A 22,871-nucleotide genomic window follows, 5' to 3' on the forward strand; every position below is an offset into this window, starting at 1 on the left:
CTCACAGGCTGGAGTGCAGTAGCATAATCACAGCTCACTGCAGCCTCAACCTCTTGGCTTCTAGCAGTCCTCCTACCTCAGCCTCCTGAGTAGTTGGGACCACAGGCGCCCACCACCATGCCTGGCTAATTTTTGTATGTTTTTGTAGAGATGAAGGTCTCACCATTTCACCCAGACTAGTCTTGAACTCCTGGCCTCAAGCAATCCTCCAGTCTTGGCCTCCCACAGGGCTGGGATTACAGGTGTGTGCCACCATGCCCGGCCTTGACGGTATTTTGTTATGGCAGTCCCAGACCTAAAAGAATTTACCCTTGATGGTCACAAGAAAAAAAAAAGCATCAAATATACATATCATTTAGATAACACTTTAGGAGGGAAGAAGAAAGGAAATACAAGTTTAAGGGGAAAGGGGGCATAACATTTCTGATCATAAAAGAGCTTGTTCGTGTATTCCTTGAAATGTTTGGCAGTGAATATCCTCTCCTGTCCTAGTTCGATCCAGAGTACACTTAAATACTGATGAACTGGTCTCATATTCAAACATCAATGATGATGACAATCCGAGAAAATTCCATCCTTTGCAATGATCTACACTTAAAATGAAAACTTTTAGATGCCTCCAAGCTGTTCTCTTACCCACTTCTCTTCTTCACCATTTATGTAACAAGCAAAAAGCAAAGGCCTAGAACAACACGGGGCATGTCCCACGGGCACCAGAATTTGTAGATAAAGGCACAGAAACACATCCAGGGGCCCCACGCAAAAGTGGCAAAGGCGTCTGCACTGGGGGCTGTGGGCATGGCCGGGGGAGGGGGGAAGACGGAACTCAGCCCTGCTGCTTCTAAACAAGGGCGTACTCATGCAGTATTTCTATGAAACTCAACATTGCACAAGGTTGAAATTTAAAAACAACAGGAAGGTAAGCCAGCGGCCTAGCCCTGGGAGAGACGCTCTTGGCAGCCACCAGAAAGGAGCTATTGACCAAGAGAAGAAGAGCCCAGGACTTCCCAGAGGCCCCCACTGCTCCCCCAACCCCAGCAAACAAGGCTGTCACAGAGGCCAGCATCAAATTTTTTTAAAGGTTTATTACTTCAATAGTGAATTATTTTTCAAAGATGATAAAACTCATTTCCAGTAGAAAAGGGTCACAGGCTGGCCCCAGGGTCCAGGAGCGCCCGGGAGGCAGGGCCCCAAGGCCTCTTCACCTCAGCCTGGGCACCTAAAATCTGAGGGGCCCTGTGAGGGGGTGGGGGCAGCTCAGGGGCACAGCCTGCTGCCACTTCGGCCAGGGAGTGGCCGGCTCAGTCCGTAGGATGATGTCAGTTTAGGCTGGAGGAAACGGGCAGCAGACACCCTGATGCAGTGCCTATGAAGACTTCGGGGAGATCAAGGTCCGGCCAGGGTGGGCGGGGAGCCTCAGGCAGCTGCACGGGGCATCTCGTGCTCACCCCGTTGTTTTCTGAGGCCTGTGTAAAGGCGCTTTGCCTGGCCTGGCAGCTATTTGGCACAGGAAGCCAGCACTCCCAGCCTGGCCAGTCCTGCCTGGGGAGTCACTACGCCGGGACTGCAGTGTTTCACCCTGAAGGGGAGGAAGCCTGGGCCCAATGGCTGAATGGGACAGGCCAGGCTCACCCAAGGAAGGGGACACAGTACCCACAGCCCCTGTGGTCAGGCCTGTGGGCCACGTGGAGAGAAGGTTCCAGAACAGTGCTTGTCGACGAGCCTCTCCCTGCAAGTCCCTTCAGCAGCAGCTCCGTCCCTGAGTGTCTGCACAGGCCTGCATGCATGTATGCAACAGGCACATGGCAGCTGGGAGGTTCAGGCTGTGGGGCTGGGGGGCTGTCCGCTGGGAGAGTCCGGGAGAAGTGGGGTGTAGGGGCTGGGGGGCTGGTCAGGCCCAGCGGCCAGGCCTGGCTGGCTCATGGTGTCCTCAGGACCCTGTGGAGAAAGGCAAAGCTGGGTGACCACCCACGCCCTGTCACCAAACCCCACCCTCAGCCCCGCCCACCCAGGCCCTGTACCCACATCCCCAGCACAGACACCACCCCCGCCACCAGGCTGTCAGAGGTGAGAAGAGGCTGGAGTCGCCTACAGACTCCTGGAACGTCTCCCAGAGGGCCTCTTCATCTCACTCAACACCTGCCTGGCCTCCCCGACCTCCTTTAGGGATGGAGAAACTGAGGCCCAAAGAGGCTTAATACAGTGAGGGGCAGAGCAAGCTGGGGGGGGCCTGTGTGCAGCACAGTCAACACGGAACAACCGGGGCAAGCTCCGTCCCTCAGGAAGAGAACATATGTTCACGTGTTGATTTATTTTTTATTTTTTAGAGACAGCGTCTCTCTCTGTCGCCCAGGCTGGAGTACGGTGGTGCCATCATGGCTCACCACAGCCTTCAATTCCTGGGCTCAAGTGATCCTCCCACCTTGGCCTGCCGAGTGGCTGGGACAATGACACGTGCCACCACCATGCCCGGCTCATTTTTTTATTTTTTGTAGAGACCAGGTCTCACTATGTTGCCCAGGCTGGTCTCAAACTCTTGGGCTCAGGCGATCCTCTCACCTCAGCCTCCCAAAGTGCTGGGATTCCAGGCGTGAGCCACCGCGCCTGGCCTGCATTTTTAAACCAACGTCACAGGACGTATTCAGCTTGAACAGCACTCATGAACAGAAGACAGGGAGGAAAGCCGGCCACACAGCGACACACGCAGCAGGATGCAGCTTCGGCCACATTCAAAAAGTGACCTGTTGCTCATGGCTGGGCACATGCAGATTCAGAGTAAACAAACCCACAGGCCAAGTTCCTGGCAATGGCTACTCAGGGCGCGCAGGACATGGGGAGAGGGACGAGGGCCACACAGGGAACGAGTGAAACCAAGGGCACGAGATGCTGACCATCTTCAACACTGACAGCTGTTAGCAATGGCTGAGTCTGGGTGAGGAGAACTGGCTGCTGTCATTTGTCTAGTTTGACAGTTGTAGAAAATTTCTCAACTTAAAAATTAAAAATACAGATAATGCTAATGATAAGAGTGTGGGGTGAGCCTTTGTCCCGCTAAGTCCCCACCTCCCATGCCTTGAGCAACAGAGGTCTCCCTACCCCGGCAGCTGGGGCTGGAAACCCCTGCCCACCTCCGCACACCTGTGCTTGCTTCACCAAAGGGTAGGAAAATAAAACTCCTGCTCAGGGCAGAGAGCGGGCACAAGGGCCAGGGTGTGCTGTACTGAGCCAGGCATGGGGGAGGTCAGCCCCGCCCCCCACGCCACCCACTGAGGCAGCATGAGACACCCACAGGTGGCTAGACCTTAGCCATGTGGGCCCAAAGAGCCGTGACTTGAGAGAGTCTCACTCAAAAGTAGAAAGGTGAAACCGCCCCCAGGCTGTATAGAACCCTGGTCTTTCCCAAGGAAGACACGTGGAACAACGCCCCCAGGTGCGGAGGGTGAAGCAGGTTCCTCCTCCTCCCTCTCCTCCTCCTCCTCCCTGACACTTGTTTGACTGAGGAACACAGACTTGGAGTGGGAGAAAGGTCAGTGAGAAGCTAAGAAAGGTCCAGGAACATATCCCTGGAGGGCCACCCGGACAGTTGTCCAGGCCGTTCACTGCACAAAAGGATCCAGCTGAAGGGTTGCAGACCCGTGGACACAGTTTGCCAAGCCCCCTGGCCTACAGCAGGCCTCATCTGCCCAGAGGGGCTGTCTTTTCCTTATTTATATAAAAATATCCTTTTTCCCCTTTCTCCCAAGCAAGGCTGCCCCTCAGGGCCATCCCCATACCCAGGTACAGGGCAAGGTGTGGGGCCTTCCCCAGGGACTCAGGCCTGAGACTCAGAACAGGACCCAAGAGGGGACAGCAGTGGCCTGCAGGGGAACCACTGGCCACCACCCAGGTGCCCACTCCAAGCTGAAGCTGGCCACTGGAGGACACTGCATTCCCCGTTTCACATGCCAAGGGCATCCAGGGCGCTGGGCTGGGCTCCAGACCTTCCAGAAGGCTGGGCAGGAGGGTCTTTTTAAGTCAAACACTTGTCTCATCACCTAAAAATTGGATTCTGTTGGCAAAATAAAGGGGAGACCCCAGTTTTGTTTGGGGGGCGGATGACAGGACATCCTGGTTATGTCCAGGGAGGTGCAGCCATGGGGCCCTGGCCACTGTATCTGTGCTAAAAGTGAAAAGCTCCCTGCTCTACACTGACCAGGCCCTGACCAGCCCCCACCCCTGTACCCTGGGAATCCCAGGCAAGTTTCTGCAGAAGGGAGCAGTGGCTGGAAGGAGCAGGGACACCGAGGGGGCCAAACAGTGCACAGCACAATAGTGTCCTGGGGGAATCCTGGGAGACAGGAAGGGAAGAGGGGCCCGGCCAGAAGGCCTTGTCTGCAAAGCCTGGGGACCCTGTCCCGGGGAGGTTCCTCTCCAAATATTAACACTCTACCCGAACACAGTCAGACTCTACCCCCTACTCCCAGATGGACAGGAAATCCCGTTAGGCAGATGAATAAAAGCTTAATATGTATATAATTGGAATTCAGTGGACCCTTTCAAACAGTGCTGAGATATTATCACAGTAATTTGAGTCACTAGCAATTTAATATATTTATCTAGTTGGTGTTCTGGGGGAATATGTGTCTCTATTTCATTGGTAGTTCAGTGGTTATGCAGAGTCCGTCCTTCCTTCCTTCCTTCCTTCCTTCCTTCCTTCCTCCCTTCCTCCCTTCCTCCCTTCCTCCCTTCCTTCCTTCCTTCCTTCCTCCCTCCCTCCCTCCCTTCTCTTTGTTTCTTTTTTTGAGATGGAGTCTTACTCTGTTGCCCAGCATGGAGTGCACCCCAGAGCTTGAGTGGGGCACGGGGCTGGCAGCACCTGCCAACGCCAACAGGCTCCTGCCCACCCCTTGGCATTTTCTTTTTCATTTCCTTGTCCAGCCCTGGCAAGTGAGATGAGCTAGAGACAGCCAAGTAGCCCCAAAGAGTGGGGCTGCTGCTTCACGTCCCCACAGTGTGGCTGCCTGAAAAGCTATTTTCACCCAAGTAGGCCCAGCCTCAGAAGCTCTCGAGGGCAGCACATTTTTCAGAAACTAAAATAACAGCTCTCATCAGAGGCACCACTTTAGAGCGATTCATCCCTGCCCAACCCCAAGCTGTAGGGCCTGCAGCTCTGCCTGTCTCCTCCCCTGGCAAGGACACCATCCCTGGCCACGGCTCCCCCACGACCTCAGCCCTACAGAAACCTGGCCAAGGAAATGGAGAACCCCCAGGGGCATCAGCCTACTTCCCCGGCAGATAGGGTGGCCACATAAAATCAGGACGCCTAGTTAAATGTGAATTTCAGGTGAACAACAGATAGGTTTTCAGGATACGTGCGTCCTATCATTGCACGGACACAATAAAAATTACTTATTGCGTACCAAAAATTCATATTTACCAGGCACCCTTCTGTTGTTTCTTGTGTTCCGTTTGTTCGTTTGTGCTCAATCTGGCAATCCTACCCTCAGATCCAGTCCTAGGTATACAGTTGGTGTTCAATTGATGTCTACATTATTTGTTCTTGGTCAGTCATCCCAGATTTATTTATTTATTTATTTTAGTTTTATTTTTTTAAGACGGAGTCTTGCTTTGTCACCCAGGTTGGAGTGCAGTGGCATGATCTTGGCTCACCGCAACCTCCATCTCCCAGGTTCAAGCGATTCTCCTGCCTCAGCCTCCCGAGTAGCTGGGATTACAGGCATGCGCCACCATGCCCAGCTAATTTTTTTGTATTTTTAGTAGAGACAGGGTTTCACCATGTTGGCCAGGCTGGTCTCGAACTCCTGACCTCAAATGATCCACCCACTTCGGCCTCCCAAACTGCTGGATTACAGGTGTGAGCCACTGCACCTGGCCAGTCATCCCAGATTTAGATCAATGTTTCTCAAACATGTTTCTACATCAGAATCTCATTAGGGTCCATTAAAATACAGATTCCTGGGTCCCAACAAGATTCTATTTCAGAAGGCTAGAAGGCTGCCCAGGGATCTGCATTTCTAGCAGACTTCCCCAGGGGAGTCTATTGCACAAGAGATTCCAGAAGCAGCAGGCCTAAGCCTTGCTCCTGCCTTTCTAAAGTAACTTGCAAATAGGCACCAGCCCACAGAACACAATTTGCCGTCTGGGATCAAAAAAACTGCTATTCACTCAGAACATAGGAAGGGCAGTTTCTCTAAAAGCAAAATACACAAATATGCATCTTCAGACTGTAGACACTCCAGGTGAAGTTGAGGCTGAAGGAATGAGCCGGACCCCAAATGTTTTAAGCCGCCAGCATTCTGCTTGATATGGGAGGGGGCAGGGAGGCGCACGGTGTTACCTGGTACCCACCTACAGTTTTGCTTCCTGCAGCACAGAGCCCTTGGGAGCTGATGTCATCAGGGATTCAGAATAGGCCTGAATGGCCTCCTTATCCTTTGAGCCCTTTTTACTACTACTCCAAAATAAATAGCATTTCTCCTAGAAGATAACCAAGCTAATTTATAGTTGACGTTGAAGCCACATAAAAATGGTTTTACACGGTTCTTTGATTTGCAAAAGGCAAAGAGGAAACAGGAAAGCTACAGAAGTTTAGAGTCCAATAACCCTCAACAATTGCAGGTGGCTGAGATGTGGGGAGCTGCTGCTCTTAGACGGAAGTACAAGCATCTTCGGGAAACACACCTGGGAGGTGGACAAGTCAAGCTGAAAAGGGCTCGTCCACTTGAAAATTTAAACCAGCGAGGAAACAAAGTGGGGAGATGGGCCATGGAAACTGATGACCAGTATACTAGCTGGGGGGCTGTTGAAAATCAACCAGGAACAGACTGTTCTGTTAAAATACTTTTGATTTTTTTTTTTTTAAAGAATGACTTGAGAAGAAAAAAGTATTGCTTTTTAAAATTTTTGAGACAGGATCTCACTCTGTTGTCCAGGCTGGAGTGCAATGGCGCAATCATGGCTCACTGCAGCCTCCAACTCCTGGGCTCAAGTGATCCTCCCACCTCAGCCTCCCGAGTATCTCAGATTACAGGCAAGAGCCACCAAACCTGGCTCAGGAAGAAAAATTTCTCTAAAGAGAAATTAAAATATGTTGAGTTTACCCACATGTGATTTTTTTTTTTAATCAGGACAAATTACATAAAAACTGATAAGGCCAGTCAGGCACAGTGGCTCACACCTGTAATCCCAGAACTTTGGGAGGCCGAGGCGGGCAGATCACAAGGTCAGGAGTTCAAGACCAGCGTGGCCAACATGGTAAAACCCTGCATCTATTAAATATACAAAAATTAGCCAGCCAGGGTGGCGGGCTTTTGTAATCCCAGCTACTCGGGAGGCTGAGGCTGAGGCTCCCGCTTGAACCCAGGAAGCGAAGGTTGCAGTGAGCCAAGATTGCACCACTGCACTCCAGCCTGGGCAACAGAGCGAGACTCCATCTCAAAAAAAAAAAAAAAAAAAAACCTCAAAAAAACAAAAGCAAACAAACAAAAATCTGGTAAGGCTCTGCTAAATCAGATAAATGGGATAGATTTCACTTATGTGGCCTCTAGTGAAACCTGCAGGGAGGGGAGCCACACTGCCAATCATAGCATTCTTACTGGATTTGAGGGTGGGATGCTGATTTGGGGGCTACGGCAGGGAAGGGGACCCTAGCCAGAGCCTAGACATTCTGTGCTTCCTGACCCTCCTTCCCTGTTCCCATTCTGATGGACAGAGAGACAGAAGGAGACAGAGGGTTAAGGCTGTCGCGGCCTCCTCTGGCCCAGCCCCTCAGCCAGTCCTCAGGGACCCCCTCACATGGCTGTGCGTCCTCGCCTGTGGACACCCACAGTGATGCTCTGCCACAGGGAGGTATTCATGGTCTGGGAGTGTGGGTTCTGATTCCTTCTCTCCTCTCTACATAATTCAGTCTAATAACTGGAGGGAGTTCCCTTTTGCTCGCTGGAGTCACAGCCCTGCTGGGTCCTGGCTGCCCCGGGGCAGTAACAGAGAAGAGGGCTCCCAAAAGGGCTGGTTGGACCCAATGATCATTGATCATCGGGAGCTCAAACGCTACAGCAGCAACATGATGACAGCTGGTGTCCAGGCTACCACCTCACATTGTGGAAACCTTTTCCCCCGAGGACAGGAATTTTGAAAGGAAGTCGGGTTTCAGGTCTGAAAGCCAAGGTGAAGAACCAAGAAGCTTTATTCTCACCCAGCAGGCAAGCAAGGAAGCAGTCAAGCGTTCCCTGAGAGAGGGGAAGAGGAAGAAGCATTCACCAGTGCTAAAGGAAGCAGGTACTGCAGAGGAGTCAGGACCAGCAGAGCAGTGGGGCGGCCCCAAGGCCCCCAGAAGGCCTCGGCCTGTGGCCCTAGGAAGATGCAGGTGGGGGCCACCTCAGAGAGTGGCTTTCTGCTCCATGCATCCAAAAACAGCCTTTCCTGATGCCTGCCAGTGGGCAGCATCCCCTCCCCTGCCATGGCAGCTGCTCGCCCATCTCCACTGCCCCTTGAGCTCTGCGATCACAGCTCTCCTGTCCTTCGTGTGACTGTAGTAACTTGCCTAAAGGTCTGCCTTGCCCATCTCTGCTGCTGATCTCATGTTCTGGTCATTTCTGCATCCCCTGACCTGTGCAAAGGACCTTGCAGTGAATGCCATGAACGAATAAATAAATGACCCCGAAGCAAGGAGGTCTCCCCTCTTCTTGCTGCTTCTGGAGGTCTGAAGCCCAGGGCTGGAGCTCTTCCCCCCATTTCCATTCCCTCCTGATAGCAGCTGCCCCATCCTGTTCGAGCCACTGACTTCCTCACCTACTGGGGCCTCCCTGCTGGGCCCAGGCTTCCATCCCTCCCAGCCCAGGGCCCACTTGCCAGCCAGCAGCTGACCTAGTGATTCCCCTCTTTAAAAGCCCCCAATGGCTCTGTCACTCCCAGAGTCAGTTCCAGACTGCTCACTCTGCGCCACAAGGCCCTGGGTGGCCTGCCCTGTCCACTCTCAGACACCACCCCCTACCTACGTCCCTGCCCTCTCTCCCCTCCAGCCACCCTGGCCCTGCCTGACCCTCCGATGTACCTTGCCTGTCCCTGCCGCAGGGCCTTTACAGTGGCCGCTCCAGGCAGCATTCCTCCTGTGGCTGTGTGCTGAACGCCTCCCTGGCCTCCACTTCAAAGCTCACTATCTACCTCTTCAGAGAGGCCTTTCTGGAGCTCCATCTGTCCTTGTCCCCACTTGCCCCAGACGTGCACTGTCCAGTCTGGGAGCTGCATTTGGCTGGTGAGCCCTTGAAACGGAGCCAGTCCAAATTGAGACCTGCTGCACATGTACCATACACACAGGATTTCAAAGACTTCATGCAAAAAAACTGCAAAAATATTGACATCCTTTATACTGATTACATGTTGAAGTGATAATATTTTGCATATATTTGGGTTAAATAAAATTAAAATTAATTCCACCTGTTCCCTTGGACTGTTAAATGGCTATTAGAAAATTTAATCTGAAAACTTCACACGTGGCTCACGCTGTATTTCTATTTGACACCATGGCTCTAGCCCCTCACATTTCCTATCATGGGTGTAATTATCTTTTTTGCTGATTTATTGGTTTTCATCTGTCTCCCTGGCTGGAATGCCAGCCCCCCTTAATCCCCCTGAGCAGGCTCCTCAGCTGTCTCCTCCACTGCTGTGCATCCCCTTGCCCCTAACAGAACCTGGCATCCTGGGTGCTGACTTGATGACTGAACGATGCAAATACCAGGTCTCATTACTCAAAGCCCACCTGCACCCCCTCCAAGGGAGGGTCCCAGGCCTTCCAGAACAGGCAGAGTAGTGGCAACGCGGCATGCAAAAGACGCAAGCCTGCAGCGCAGCCCCCAGCGGTGATCGCTCCCACTCCAGCACAGAAGCAGGACTGCTGCTGGAGGTGGGCTCCAGGCTGCGGTTGGCCAGAGGGTCCGATCTGAGGCCCCCTTCCCCCAGCAGGCAAGCGAATAGCTGTCAGCCCGGGCCACACTCTGGCCAGCACCTACTTTGCTCCGGATTTGGCAGATGACAGGGACCAGCAGCAGGACGCAGCCCAGCGCCAGGAGGACGTACTGGGCATAGTGCATCACCTTGGGCATCAACACCAGCTGGGTGTAGAATGTGTGAAGCGTCTCCCCCTCCATGGCCCCGCTCTGAGGAGGCAGAATGACAAACACATGAGCTGGAGCCACAGGCTGTGGGCTACAGCGCAGATGCCACCCAACACCCTCCTCTGTGCCCGCCTCAGCCTTTCCCCATCTCAAGCTCCCTAGCTAAAGCATGTGTCGGAGCCTGCCAGGGACCGCCTCCCTCCAGGACACAAGGTGAGACTACAATTCCCAGAATCCCTTGCAGTTGGGCAGGGCCATTTGATCGTCTTCTGACCAATGGGAGGTGGGCCTGGCCTCACGTGACTCCCCATCGCTTTGCCTGCCACTGAAAGGAGGATCTACAGGAGGGCGGGGCCCCCGGGGACCTGGAACCCTAAATTACTGGAGGGAGCAGAGCTCTGCTTCCCCATCAACCCACTTCAGACTGGGCTGTGAGCAGGAAGTGAACTTGACATTCGGAGGCTTGTTTGTCCTGGCCATTAGCTAGCCCTGATTTAAAACGAGGTAGGCAAGAAATAATAAATAAAATTTTAAAAAAGATAAAATTAAAAAATAAAATAAAATAGGCCAGAATGAATTCTAAAAAGATGCGAGAGAAGTAAGTTTAAGTAAAAAGCTGACACCTTGGAAACCAACTTCCCCACTTTCAGGAGAAGAGGTTATATGCCTCAACAAAATCATTTTACACCCAGGGCCAGGGACTTGACCGCTTCATGCAGCTTCTGTCTTCCCCATCTCAAGGGATCCCTTTCAACTTGGTGGGATAACTGACATAGGGTGCTTGGACAGTGTGAAATTTCTGATACACTGGTCCACGTCACAGTCCGGTTACCCTGGCCCAGCCCTCTCCCTTTCTACAAGCCGCTCCCCACCCCCTGCCTCAAATGCCCACATTGGCTCTTAACAAAAGCCCCTGACACTGTGCCCAACGCACCCTTACCTCTGCAAACCAAAGCAGCGGCAGGACCACCGGCTCAATCTTCCCAGTTTGTCTGGAAATAAGCAAGGCATAGCTGTGTGAAACAAAGTCTTACACCCAAACCTTGATATAATTCTGCTTGAATACAACATCTAAACGGGTTTAGTATAATTTTGCACACACTAAACCCTCACCACCAAATATAAACAATGAGCTGAAACACTTTAGGAGCCATGTGACAAAACTGTCCCCCGGCTGAAGGTCTCAGTCTACAGCCCTCAATACTACTTGTAAATAAGACTTTAATTCTTTTTATTTTTTATTTTATTATACTTTATGTTCTAGGGTACATGTGCACAATGTGCAGGTTTGTTACATATGTATACATGTGCTATGTTGGTGTGCTGCCCATCTTTAATTCTTTAAAAGGCATTTTTTTGGTTGTTTTTTGTTTTGTTTTGTTTTCTTTAGTTGACAAGATGAGATGTTTTCCCAAAGGGCTGTTTGTCATCACACACCTTTGAACCTGTGATCATAAGTTCTGGGGCCAGGAGGGACTTGATTCTGCAGTCTCAGTCATCCCTCCTTATCCATGGTTTTGATTTCTGCCATTTCTTACCCTCAGTACAGTACAATAAGATATTTTGAGAGAGAGACCACATGCACATAACTTTTATTATAGTATTTGTTATAATTACTCTATTCTTAGTTATTGTTAAGTGCGGCTATACCTAATTTATAAATTAACTTTATCATAGATGTGTGTGTATAGGAAGAAGCAGAGTATATGCTATACAGGGTTCAGTACTATCCCCAGCTTCAGGCATCCACTGGGGGTCTTGGAATATACCCCCGGGGATGAGGGGGCCACGGTACTTGACTGGTGCAGGCTTAGGGAACCAGTGTTTTGATGTGCTGCTAGAAGGAATCTCCCCTGGCAAAGAGCTTGATAATTTGACAATAATCTTTTTATATTAAAAACTCACATCTCCTGCAGGGCAAAGCCCACCAGTGACCCAGCCAAAATCCATTGGTCCCTTTTAGAAACAGAACCCAAATTTTACTCAGGATGGCAATGCACCCAGTGAAACACTCCACCTCAGCCTCTCTTGTGGCAAGTGAGGCTCTGTAACCAAGTTCTGGTTAATGAGATGTTTGCAGAAGCGTTATGTGGGATGGCCGGGAAGGCTGCTTAAAAAGAAGCTTTCACAGCTGAGACGTGAACCTTTTTTCCCTCCTCCCTTTCAGATGCCTGGAACGCAGATGCAAGGGCTGGAACTCTGCAGCTAGTGGGACCAGAGGTGACCTTGAGGATGGAAGCCATGTGTTGGGAAAATGGAACAGAAAGATGAGTGGAACTTGAACCATGAATGTCTCTTGCCATACTCTGACTGTCTGCCTCCAGACATCCTCTAAAAGAAGATTTTTTAAATAACAATATACCTTTGTCCCATTTGGGCAACAACTGTTGAGTTTTCTGATCTATACTGCCAAACCTAATTCCACCAATATACCTCACGACCCAGCAATTACGCTCTTCAGAAACTGCCCTAGAGATGCTCACACATGCACACAGAGGCACAAAGATGTTCAGTGTTGCTTGGACTAGCAAAGACAAACAAACAGACAAATGACAACCTGTATCTTCTCTATGGTGACATATATATGAATGTAAAGAAGTAGGAAAAGGCCTGGAAGGAAGCACAGCAAATTAATGATGGTGGGTACGGCTGGGGATGGCGGGGAGTCACAGGAAACTCTCTTTATTCTTCCCCTCAAGAAGATATGTTCATATTACCTGTGACATTAAAACTTACACGCCAAGTTAAAAAGATAATAAAATCCGAAGGGAGAATAAAAGTTAACTCGATGCTGGAGAAACGTGACAGGCATGACCTCGTCCAGGCTATCAAGGTCAACATCAACAGTGATACAGTATGTTGACGGAATGTACCCTAGATGCTCTGAAACTGGAACTTTCTCTCTGTGGTCTTCCTCCTCCCAAAACCCATCACCCCAGTCTAATCATGAGAAAAGCACCAGACCAATCCCAGGAGAGGGGCATCCTACAAAATACCTGACCAGTGCTTCTCAAAAGTGTCACTGTCATCAAAACGAAGGAGAAATGAGAGACTGTCACAGCCAAGAGCTGCCTAAGGAGACCAGAAGACCAATGCGACACCTGGGATACGGTGACCTGCCACGACAAAGGGGGACCATGCAGATGTGACTACATCAAGGCTCTGAGATGGGGAGAGTGTCCTGGAATATCTAGGCGGGTCCATGCAGATATGGGTACATCAAGGTTCTGAGATGGGGAGACTGTCCTGATATCTAGGTAGGTCCCAGGGAATCACAAAAGTCCTTAAAGAGAAAAGTGGGAAGTCCTCGCCAGAGCAATCAGGCAAGAGAAAGAAAAAAGAAAAAACAAAAACAAATTGTAAAACACCTAAAAAAAGAAAAAAAAATTTTTTTTTTTTTTTTTTTTTTTGAGAAGGAGTCTGGCTCTGTCACCCAGGCTGGAGTACAGTGGTGCGATCTCGGCTCACTGCAAGCTCCACCTCCCGGGTTCATGCCATTCTCCTGCCTCCGCCTCCTGAGTAGCTGCGACTACAGGCGCCCGCCACCACGCCCGGCTAATTTTTTTGTATTTTTAGTAGAGACGGGGTTTCACCGTGTTAGCCAGGATGGTCTCGATCTCCTGACCTTGTGATCCACCCGCCTCAGCCTCCCAAAGTGCTGGGATTACAGGCGTGAGCCCCTGCGCCCAGCCAGAAAAATTAATTTTTAAAAAGAGGGTCTGGGGCGTGGTGGCTCGCGCCTGTAATCCCAGCACTTTGGGAGGCCGAGGCAGGCGGATCACAAGGTCAGGAAATCAAAGCCATCCTGGCCAACATGGTGAAACCTCTCATCTCTACTAAAAATATAAAAATTATCCAGGCATGGTGGCACATGCCTGTAATCCCAGCTACTCAGGAGGCTGAGGCAGGAGACTCGCTTGAACCAGGGAGGCGGAGGTTGCAGTCAGAGGGGAGATCGCACCACTGCACTCCAGCCTGGCGACAGAGTGAGACTCCATCTCAAAAAAAAAAAAAAAAAAAGGCTCAAATCCCCCAATCACAATTATTGGAGGTCTCTCGGGCCACTTAAATAGGGTATTACACAGTGAAATGGGCTCACACTATCACCCTACAGAGGACGAAACACAATGGAAAGACAACAGATGGTACCATTCACTTTGGCTGCTTTTCTCCAAAAGACTTTGTAAGAACCAGTGGGAACTGTATGCAAGTAACATGCAACCCCACTGCCTTTACCTAGTGAGCAAGGAGCACAGAAGCTCCCCCGACAGGTCACGAGACAGCTCTGCTTCCGGCAGCTGTGTCTCTAGACTTTTCCCACGCCATCCCTCGTGGCCCTCAATATCTGCTGTTGAGACCACTTTCCTGGAGTGCCTTATTCCCAGTCTGCAGGGAGGTCAGCAGCTGTGCGGCCCAGAGAGGTTGGGTGAGTCCCCAGAGAGGTTGGGTGAGTGGCCCACAGCAACCGGTCCACAGGTTACTGGCAGGCACAATCCAGCTGCCCGCGTGAACTGTTTGTCAAGAATGTAAATTAGGCCCCGTGCGGTGGCTCATGCCTGTAATCCCAGCACTCTGGGAGGCGAATCATCTGAGGTCACAAGTTCAAGAACAGCCTGGCCAACATGGTGAAATCCTGTCTCCACTAAAAATACAAAAATTAGCTGGGTGTAGTGGTGAGTGCCTGTAATCCCAGCTACTTGAGAGGCTGAGGCAGGAGAATCGCTGGAACCTGGGAGGCAGAGGTTGCACTCTAGTCTGGGCAACACAGCAAGACTTTGCCTCAAAAAAAAAAAAAAAAAAAAGAATGTGAATTACCTCCCAGGAAGTAAAAATTGACAGAGCTCCTGTTAAAATTCAGATTTGGAGGTCCTTTTGAAAAATGCAGAGGATGTGGCCACAGTGAGCCCACATTTCCATGGGGCCACAGTCAGCTGGTGCTGGGAAGGGGCTGTATCCTCGGCCCCAGGTCTCCTCTTCTATCTGGGTCACCCACTTGGCCCCAGTTGCATCCCAGTTAGCAGCCCAGGTGCCACGCGGTGGAACCAGAGGGAGGACTTAGGCTGCAATCGCCTCTTCCATGCCTGGTGCTGTTTCCCCACCCACAAATCCATCAAGAACAAATTCCCTAAGTGGCCTCAAAATATAAAAATAAAATGCAAGGGGGGCAGTGAAGGAAGCGAGCTGACAGTTATTACTCGCTGCCGTGCTCTGACAAAGTGTTATTCTTTCCAGCCGAGAGGCATTTGACAAAGCTGAATAGATGCTTACATTCCTGCAACCCAGGGATTTTTCTAAGAGAATTTTTTTTAATGAAACTATTTCAGATATGCTAAGAAGTACAGACACTGACATAGCAACAAATCAGTGTAATCCCTCACCAAGTCCTAGCAACGTGTAATGCTACAGCAAGTGCTGGTGCGCGTGGGGAGGAACTGGAACCCTGCTGCGCTGCTGCTAAGAATGGGGACAGGGTAGAGGCTGTGCAAAAGTCTGACAGTTCCTCAAACAGTTAAACAAAGAGCTAACATAGGACCCAGCGATTCCACCCCTTGGTACTACCTAAGGAAAATGAGAACAGATGTCCACACTGGGACTGACACAGGAACATTTACAGCTACATTACGCATAATGGCCAAGGCGTGGAAACAACTCAGACATCCATCAACTGATAAATAAATGTGGTCTATCCAGACAATGGGATATTATCCAGCCATAAAATATACTGATCCATGCTACGACATGGATGAACCTTGAAAACATGATGCTAAATGACAGAGGCCAGTCGCAAAAGACCAAAGACCACATAGTATGTGATTCCATTTATATGAAATGCCCAGAATAGGCAAGTCCACAGAGACAGGAAGAGGAAGAGCAGTTGCCTGGGGCTGAGCGGACAGGGAAGTAAGTGTTAAGGAGTGTGGGGTTTCTTTTGGGGGTGATGAAAATGTTCCAAAATTGATTGTGGTGATAGATGCACAATTCTGTGAATACACTACAAGTCACTGAATTCTGCATTTTATTTGAGGGGGGGATTGTTGTTTTTTATTTTTTTATTTTGAATTGTGCATTTTAAAGGGGTGAGTTTTATGGTACATGAATTGTATTTCCATAAAGCTGTTTTATTTTAAAAATCAAAAAGAGGAAATCAGTGGTCGAAAAATTCTTGTAAAATGAATAGTGAAACTAGAGAACGCTGTTTGGTAAGTTTCCATTTTCAAACATTTGGTTTTGCCAGGCTTTAATTTTTGTCACTCTGTCATGTAGGAAACAGCTTGTATTGAAGCTCTGGCTAATTGGCAGGGAGGGGGTGAATGTTAAGAAAGGAAAGTGGAGGCCGGGCGCGGTGGCTCATGCCTGTAATCCCAGCACTTTGGGAGGCCCAGGTGGGCGGATCACTTGAGGCCAGGAGTTTGAGACCAGCCTGATCAACATGGTGAAACCTCGTCTCTACTAAAAATACAAAATTAGCCAGGCGTGGTGGTGCATGCCTGTAATCCCAGCTACTCAGGAGGCTGAGTTAGGAGAATCGCTTGAACCTGGGAGGCGGAGGTTGTGGTGAGCCAATATCCCACCCTTGCACTCCAGCCTGGGCAACAAGAGCAAGACTCCATCTAAAAAGAAAAAAAAACAAAAACAGAAAAGGGAAAGAAAAGTGGCCTTCTGGGGAAGGAATATCAGGATGCAGGTCAGGACTTGGCTCAAAACCAAGACCCCTCAGGGAGAAGATCAGCAGGGAATGGATTCATCCTCAATAGGACCCTCTCCCCTCCCCATGCCTGGTTCCTGGGGTATGTCACTGGAGTCTGGGACCACTGGAGCACTGAGCCCCTCATCTCTCAATGAGCAATGCAGCCCCAGCTCCCAGTCCGCACTCACCCAATGCCTGCGATAGATTTCATGTAGAGGCTCAGCTGCAGTTTCACAGAGCAGTTCATGGGGATTCCTGTGACCTGCGGCAACAAACACAGTGAGGAGACTGGCCACCCCCAGCTCCAGGGACACCACCAAGCCCTCCTCTCCCTGGTCTCAGTCAAGAAGGTGGGCGTCCCAGCTAACTGCCCAGTGGAGCTTGCTTGTATCTGACCTGAAACAAGCCACAGGCTGGGGGAGGGTCCATGGTTCTAGAAATGCTGGGCAGGTGCATTGGGATCTCCTCTCCTGGTTCTAACCCCTTATAGGGAAACAAGTGCTTCCCACACGGTTATGTTACAGCCTCAAGAGGTCCCTTCTATAAAGCAAGCATGTCCCACGGTGGAAAAAACCTAATCACTTTCACCTGTCCTCCTAAGATGGTGTTTCCCCAAGTGCAGAATGGCAATTTGTCGATGCTCCCTCTCAACCTCCACATTCAATAAAACAGACAAGAATCCCTTCTCAATTCACTCCCAACTCCTCCGGATCATTTTCAAGAGTAGTCTCAACCAGGTGTTTGCATGGTCTTTAATGCCCCTGTAATACACCTACACAAAATCTCCACTTTTAACACTGGCGCAGAGAGTTGGCCCCAGGTTCACCCCTGCTGGCAGACAACAATATTTTACATTAGAGCCTAATATTTTTTTCCTTGTTCATTTTTATGGTTGTCTTCTTTCTTTGGAGAATTTTGTAATTTCCTATTTGAGGTAGTAATAAAAACCTTCCCTTGTGCAGAAATTTATTTTTATTTTTGTTTGTTTTTGAGACAGAGTCTCAGTCATCTAGGCTGGAGTGCAGGCAACCTCTGCCTCCTGAGTTCAAGCCATTGCCCTGCCTCAGCCTCCCCAGTAGCTGGGACTACAGGTGTGCGCCATCACATTTGGCTAATTTTTGTATTTTTAGTAAAGACAGGTTTCACCATGTTGACCAGGCTGGTCTCAAACTCCTGACCGCAAGCGATCTGCCCACCTTGGCCGCCCAAGGCGGGATTATAGGCGTGAGCCACCACGCCCAGCCTATTTATCATTATTATTATTGTAGAGACAGAGTTTTACTAGGTTGCCCAGGCTAGTCTCAAACTAGCCTTAAGTGATCTTCCTGCCTCAGCCTCCCACAGCACTGGAATTACAGCCATGAGCCACTACACTCAGCTCTTTTTTTATGACTTTTTTTTTAAGTAAATAACAGAAGTGACACACATGTGTCATCAAAAACAACAGGAAGGTGGTTCCAGAATGAAGTCAGGAAATGATAGTGGAAATAAAACTAGATTTGAGGTCAGAGAACTGTATTTGGTTCTTCTTTACTGAGAGTTGCTTCCTCATCTGTAAAACAGAGGGAATTCTCCCCACCTGACAGAATATTTGCAAGGGCAAAAGTAAGGTATGCAAGATAGCCACACTCGGGGCCATAAATGCCTGGGTTATTATCACATACACTGTAAGGAAAGGATGTTTTCTTCATTATGGCCCAGGATGCTGAGGCCCTTCCAGGCCCCTGTGGTAAAAAAGAGCTCATCAAAGACCTCACTTATGCTCACAACTGGGGAGCACTTGCCCTTGAGAGCCTGGTGGGATGGGCGTGAGTTCACCCATGAGTAGAACAGAGTTCACATCGCAGGCCTGAAGCTGCTCTCCCTAGGAATTCTGCTGGCATCTGGGAGCCCAGATTTCAGGGGGGTTCCCACCATCCCCTAACTGATGAGAGTAGTTCACTGGGCCGAAATTATCTGTACAAACAGTATGGTTCTTGCTCAGCACCTGCTTTCCTTCCCAGAGTCTAGAATTTTGGTACCTGCCAGGCAGAGGTGCCCATGTGACTGGCCCCTAGCAAAACACTGTGGGCACTGAATTTCTAACGAGCTTCCCTGCTAGACAACATCTCCTACATGTTGTCATAACTCATTGCTGAAGACATTAAGTGCATCCTGTAGGACTCCCTTGGAAGAGGACTCTGGAAGCCCCAGCCTGACCTCCCCCGACTTCACCCAAGGTGCTTTTTCCCTTTGCTAATTTTGCTTTGAATTCTGTCGTTATAATAGGTCTCAGCTGTGATACCACCATAGCGGCGTCCTGTTGCGTCCCCTGTCCCCATGCCCTCCCCCAGTTTCAGGAGCAGAAAAGTGGCCACATGGAAGCAGCTTCCAACATGCATTTGGTTTTCAAGGCTAATGGCCAACAGGCAGCAAGCTGATCTCATGATCCCCTCCCCAACGTGCCCAGCTCAAAAAACAAAGAAATAAAGGCCACTTCCTCTCCCTTCGGCCTCAAGCTGATCTGGAGGTAGAATTGGACGCAGCAGCTAAAGTGGCTGCAGCAAAACAGCTCTGTGCCTCTCTCTGGGCTCCCAAAGTTAACCCCCTCTTTCTTGATGTGAGGGGGAGAAAAGAAAATCCCTGCCCTGAAAGGAAAGCAATCAGTGAGAGCACACAGGAGACGGTGTGCATGGCGGAATTCTCCGGAAGCCAGCAGAGCAAGAGAGGCCGGAGGAGAAATTAACTAAAAGACGGAAGGCAGAGACCAGGCCTGCGGCCGGGGCCGAGAGGGTCTAGTCAGTGGCTAAGGAGGCCTGGGAGGACAAAGGAAAATGGTGCAGAACAGCGTCTGCCGCAGAGCTTCCGGAAGGGCCTGAGATGCGCAGCACTGTGGCAAACGCATGGAGCTTCCTCAGACAACGAAAACCAGAACTACCATCGGATCAGTGATCCACTGCCGGGCATCTGCCCAGAGGAAATGAAATCAGTGTGTCAAAGAGACAGGGGCACTCCCATGTACACTGCAGCCAAGATACAGAATCAAGCGAAGTGTCTCAGTGAATGAATGGGCACCGCAAACATGGTGCACACACAGTGGGATACTGTTCAGCGTTTAAAAAGAGGGAAATCTGGCCGGGTGCGGTGGCTCACACCTGTAATCCCAGCACTGTGGGAGGCCGAGGTAGGCGGATCACTTGAGGCCAGGAGTTCGAGACCAGCTTGGCCAAGATGGTGAAATCCCATCTCTACTAAAAATACAAAAATTAGCTAGGCATGGTGGTGTGTGCGTTTAATCCCAGCTACTCTGCAGGCTGAGGCAGGAGACTCACTTGAACCCAGGAGGCGGAGGTTGCAGAGAGCCGAGATCATGCCACTGCACTCCAGCCTGGGTGACAGAGCAAGACTCTGCCTCAAAAAAATAAATAAATACATAAAAACAGGGAAATCCTGTCATTTGTGACAACATGATGAACTTGGGGGACACTGTGCTAAGTAAAATAGGCCGGGCACAGAAAGGCAAATACTGCATGACCTCACTTGTATGTGGAATCTTAAAAAGTTGAATTCAGGCCAAGCGCAGTGGCTCACGCCTATATTCCCAGCAATCTGGGAGTCCGAGGCGGGTGGATCACCTGAGGTCACGAGTTCAAGACCAGCCTGGCCAACGTGGCAAAACCCTGTCTCTACTAAAAATACAAAAATTAGCCAGGTGTGGTGGTGTGTGCCTATAATCCCAGCTACTCGAGAGGCTGAGGCAAGAGAATTGCTTGAACCCAGAAGGCGGAGGTTGCAGCGAGCCGAGATTGTGCCACTGCACTCCAGCCTGGGTAACCAGAGTGAAACTCCATCTCAAAAAAAAAAAAAAAGTTGAATTCATGGAAGCAGAGGGTAGAATACTGGCTAGCAGGGGCTGGGAAGGCAGGGAGGGGGAAGTCAGTCAAAGGATACAAAATTTCAGTTAGACAGGAGGAATAACTTTAGGAGATCTGCTGGACAATACAGCAACAGTCAGTGTATTGTATTATACAATACAACACAGTGACTATAGTGAATAGCAATGTATTGTATACTTGAAAGTTGCTGACCGTAGATTTTAAATGTTCTCACCACTAATACATAATCAGTATGTGAGGTAATACATATGTTAATTGGCTTGATTTAGGCATTCCACAAGGTATATGCATATATCATAACATCATGTTGTACACCTCAAAAATAGACAGCTTTTCTTTTTCAAGTTAGAAAACTAATTTTGGCTGGGCATGGTGGCTTATGCCTGTAATCCCAGTACTTTGGGTGGCCGAGACAGGAGGATTGCTTGAGCCCAAGAGTTCAAGACCAGACTGGGCAACATGGCGAAACTGCATCTCCACAAAAAATACAAAAATTAGCCAGGCATGGTGGCACATGTCTGTAGTCTGGGCTACTAGGGAGGCTGAGGTGGGAGGATCACCTGAACCCAGGGAGATCGAGGCTGCAGTGAGCCATGATCATGCCACTACACTCCAGCCTGGGCAACAGAGTGAGACCCTGTCTCAAAAATAATAATAATAATTTTGTTAAAGGCCCATGGGAGAGACCACAAGTGCCCACTCAGGAAACAGAAAACCACAGATTTCTGAATCAATGGTAGCAGCCACCAAGCCCAACTGGGCATATTTTACAGAGAACAGAGGCGCCAAGAGAAGAGGCTACAGGCTGAAGGCATGTCCTTGGGAGGGCCACATGTCCAGCTCTCTGCTTGTAGACAGAACTTCACACGGGACAAATTCTCTGTGTGATTTATCTGCAAGATATTCCAGGCTTTTCTTGGTACCTGATCTTTATGGTATCTTGACACATCCAGAGGGCTGCCTCCAGCTCACATGTAGGAGACACCCCAGCTGATAAGTTCTAATTAATTTACTGTCTTAGGGCCCATTTATAGAACCCGGTACAGGGATCATAAAACCCGTGAACTATGGGGTCGGGGTGAAGGAAGGAACTTCAGTGGCTTGAGATTCTAGAAGCCAGGCTTCCACCACCCCAGCCCACAGCAGCTCTGTGCTTGGGAAGAGAGGAGGCAGCCAGGTGTGCTCCGACCAGGAATCGCCCACCCCCCACAGAGGATGGCAGGGGCTCACCGGGTGGATGTCCAGGAACAAGGAGTGTGCCTCCTGGTTAGGGTGCAGGCCAGTCACCGCTTCTGCCAGGACCGGGTCGGCGTTGAGGAAGTGAGGATGGGAGAGAAACAAGGGGGCACCTAGAAGACAGAGGGGTGGGGAAGGGACATCAGACAAGGACAGTGCATTGGCAGGTCCTGCCAGGCCGTAGGTCTGCACAGAGCTGTGGTCTGCAGAGCACCCCCGTGGCAATGACAAGATAACCAGACAGAGAGGATCCCTTTCTCCATTCTGTAAAAAGCCCCAGGCCCTACCATGAGGGACAAGCTCTGTGCCAGAGAAGGGGTGAGGCAGGAGCCGCTGATTCTGACAGGAGAGACCAAAAGAAGGAAGAGGCTCTTAACAGGAGCCAGGTGAAGGAGGCCCAGGAAGCACATTGCAGATGGAAGGGAAGGCGGAAGCAAGTGCGGGGAGGGGGAAATGCATGGTGCACGAGGGTGCTAGGGAGGCAGGGATGGACAAGGCATTGCCAGATTTGAACTTGGGTGTAGGGAGGGGAGTCTCGAGCACAAGTCAAGGAACCCACACTGGCCCTTGCAGGCCACGCAGCAACAATCAGAGCTCAGGTGGTCAGGTCTCCCTGCAGCCACAGGAGTGTGTCCTGTAGACACACCTGCTACAAACATGAGCTCAACCTCACCACTGACCAACCAAACCAGGCAAACACTAGCTCACCCTCCGGACAATGGACAACAGGCCTGAAGGACAAGTTAACAAGGAACAGCGAGCGGGCCTCTCTCAAAAGCTCACAAGGGCCAGGCGCCATGGCTTATGCCTGTAATCCCAACGCTTTGGGAGGCCTCAGCAGGCAGATCACTTGCACCCAGGAATTGGAGACTAGCCTGGGCAATATGGCAAGACCCCATCTCTACAAAAAAAAAAAAACACAAAAATTAGCTGGGCATGGTGGCACATGCATGTAGTCCC

At 50.3% G+C, this 22,871-nt stretch overlaps 1 protein-coding gene across 5 annotated transcripts in view; it reads right to left on the bottom strand.

Annotated features, from left to right (window-relative positions):
- Positions 1-1,069: 1,069 nt before the first annotated feature.
- The window catches only part of SCARB1 (scavenger receptor class B member 1), an 88,859-nt gene continuing 67,057 nt past the window's right edge, over positions 1,070-22,871 (bottom strand). The window contains exons 8-13 of one of the 5 annotated variants that reach the window (XM_025401899.1): positions 21,906-22,024; positions 16,989-17,062; positions 11,053-11,104; positions 10,092-10,154; positions 6,349-6,477; positions 1,070-1,938 (exon numbers count right to left, since the gene is read on the bottom strand). In XM_025401899.1, coding sequence (XP_025257684.1) covers positions 6,349-6,477; positions 10,092-10,154; positions 11,053-11,104; positions 16,989-17,062; positions 21,906-22,024 — 437 coding nt within the window. In that variant the 3' untranslated portion in view covers positions 1,070-1,938. Of the gene's footprint in view, positions 1,939-5,706; positions 6,478-9,361; positions 10,155-11,052; positions 11,105-16,988; positions 17,063-21,905; positions 22,025-22,871 lie in introns of those variants that run through there. The other 4 variants (XM_025401895.1, XM_025401898.1, XM_025401896.1 and 1 more) reach the window with 4 other exon arrangements.

Source organism: Theropithecus gelada, chromosome 11 (genome assembly GCF_003255815.1).
Source record: "Theropithecus gelada isolate Dixy chromosome 11, Tgel_1.0, whole genome shotgun sequence".
Lineage (NCBI taxonomy): Eukaryota > Metazoa > Chordata > Mammalia > Primates > Cercopithecidae > Theropithecus > Theropithecus gelada.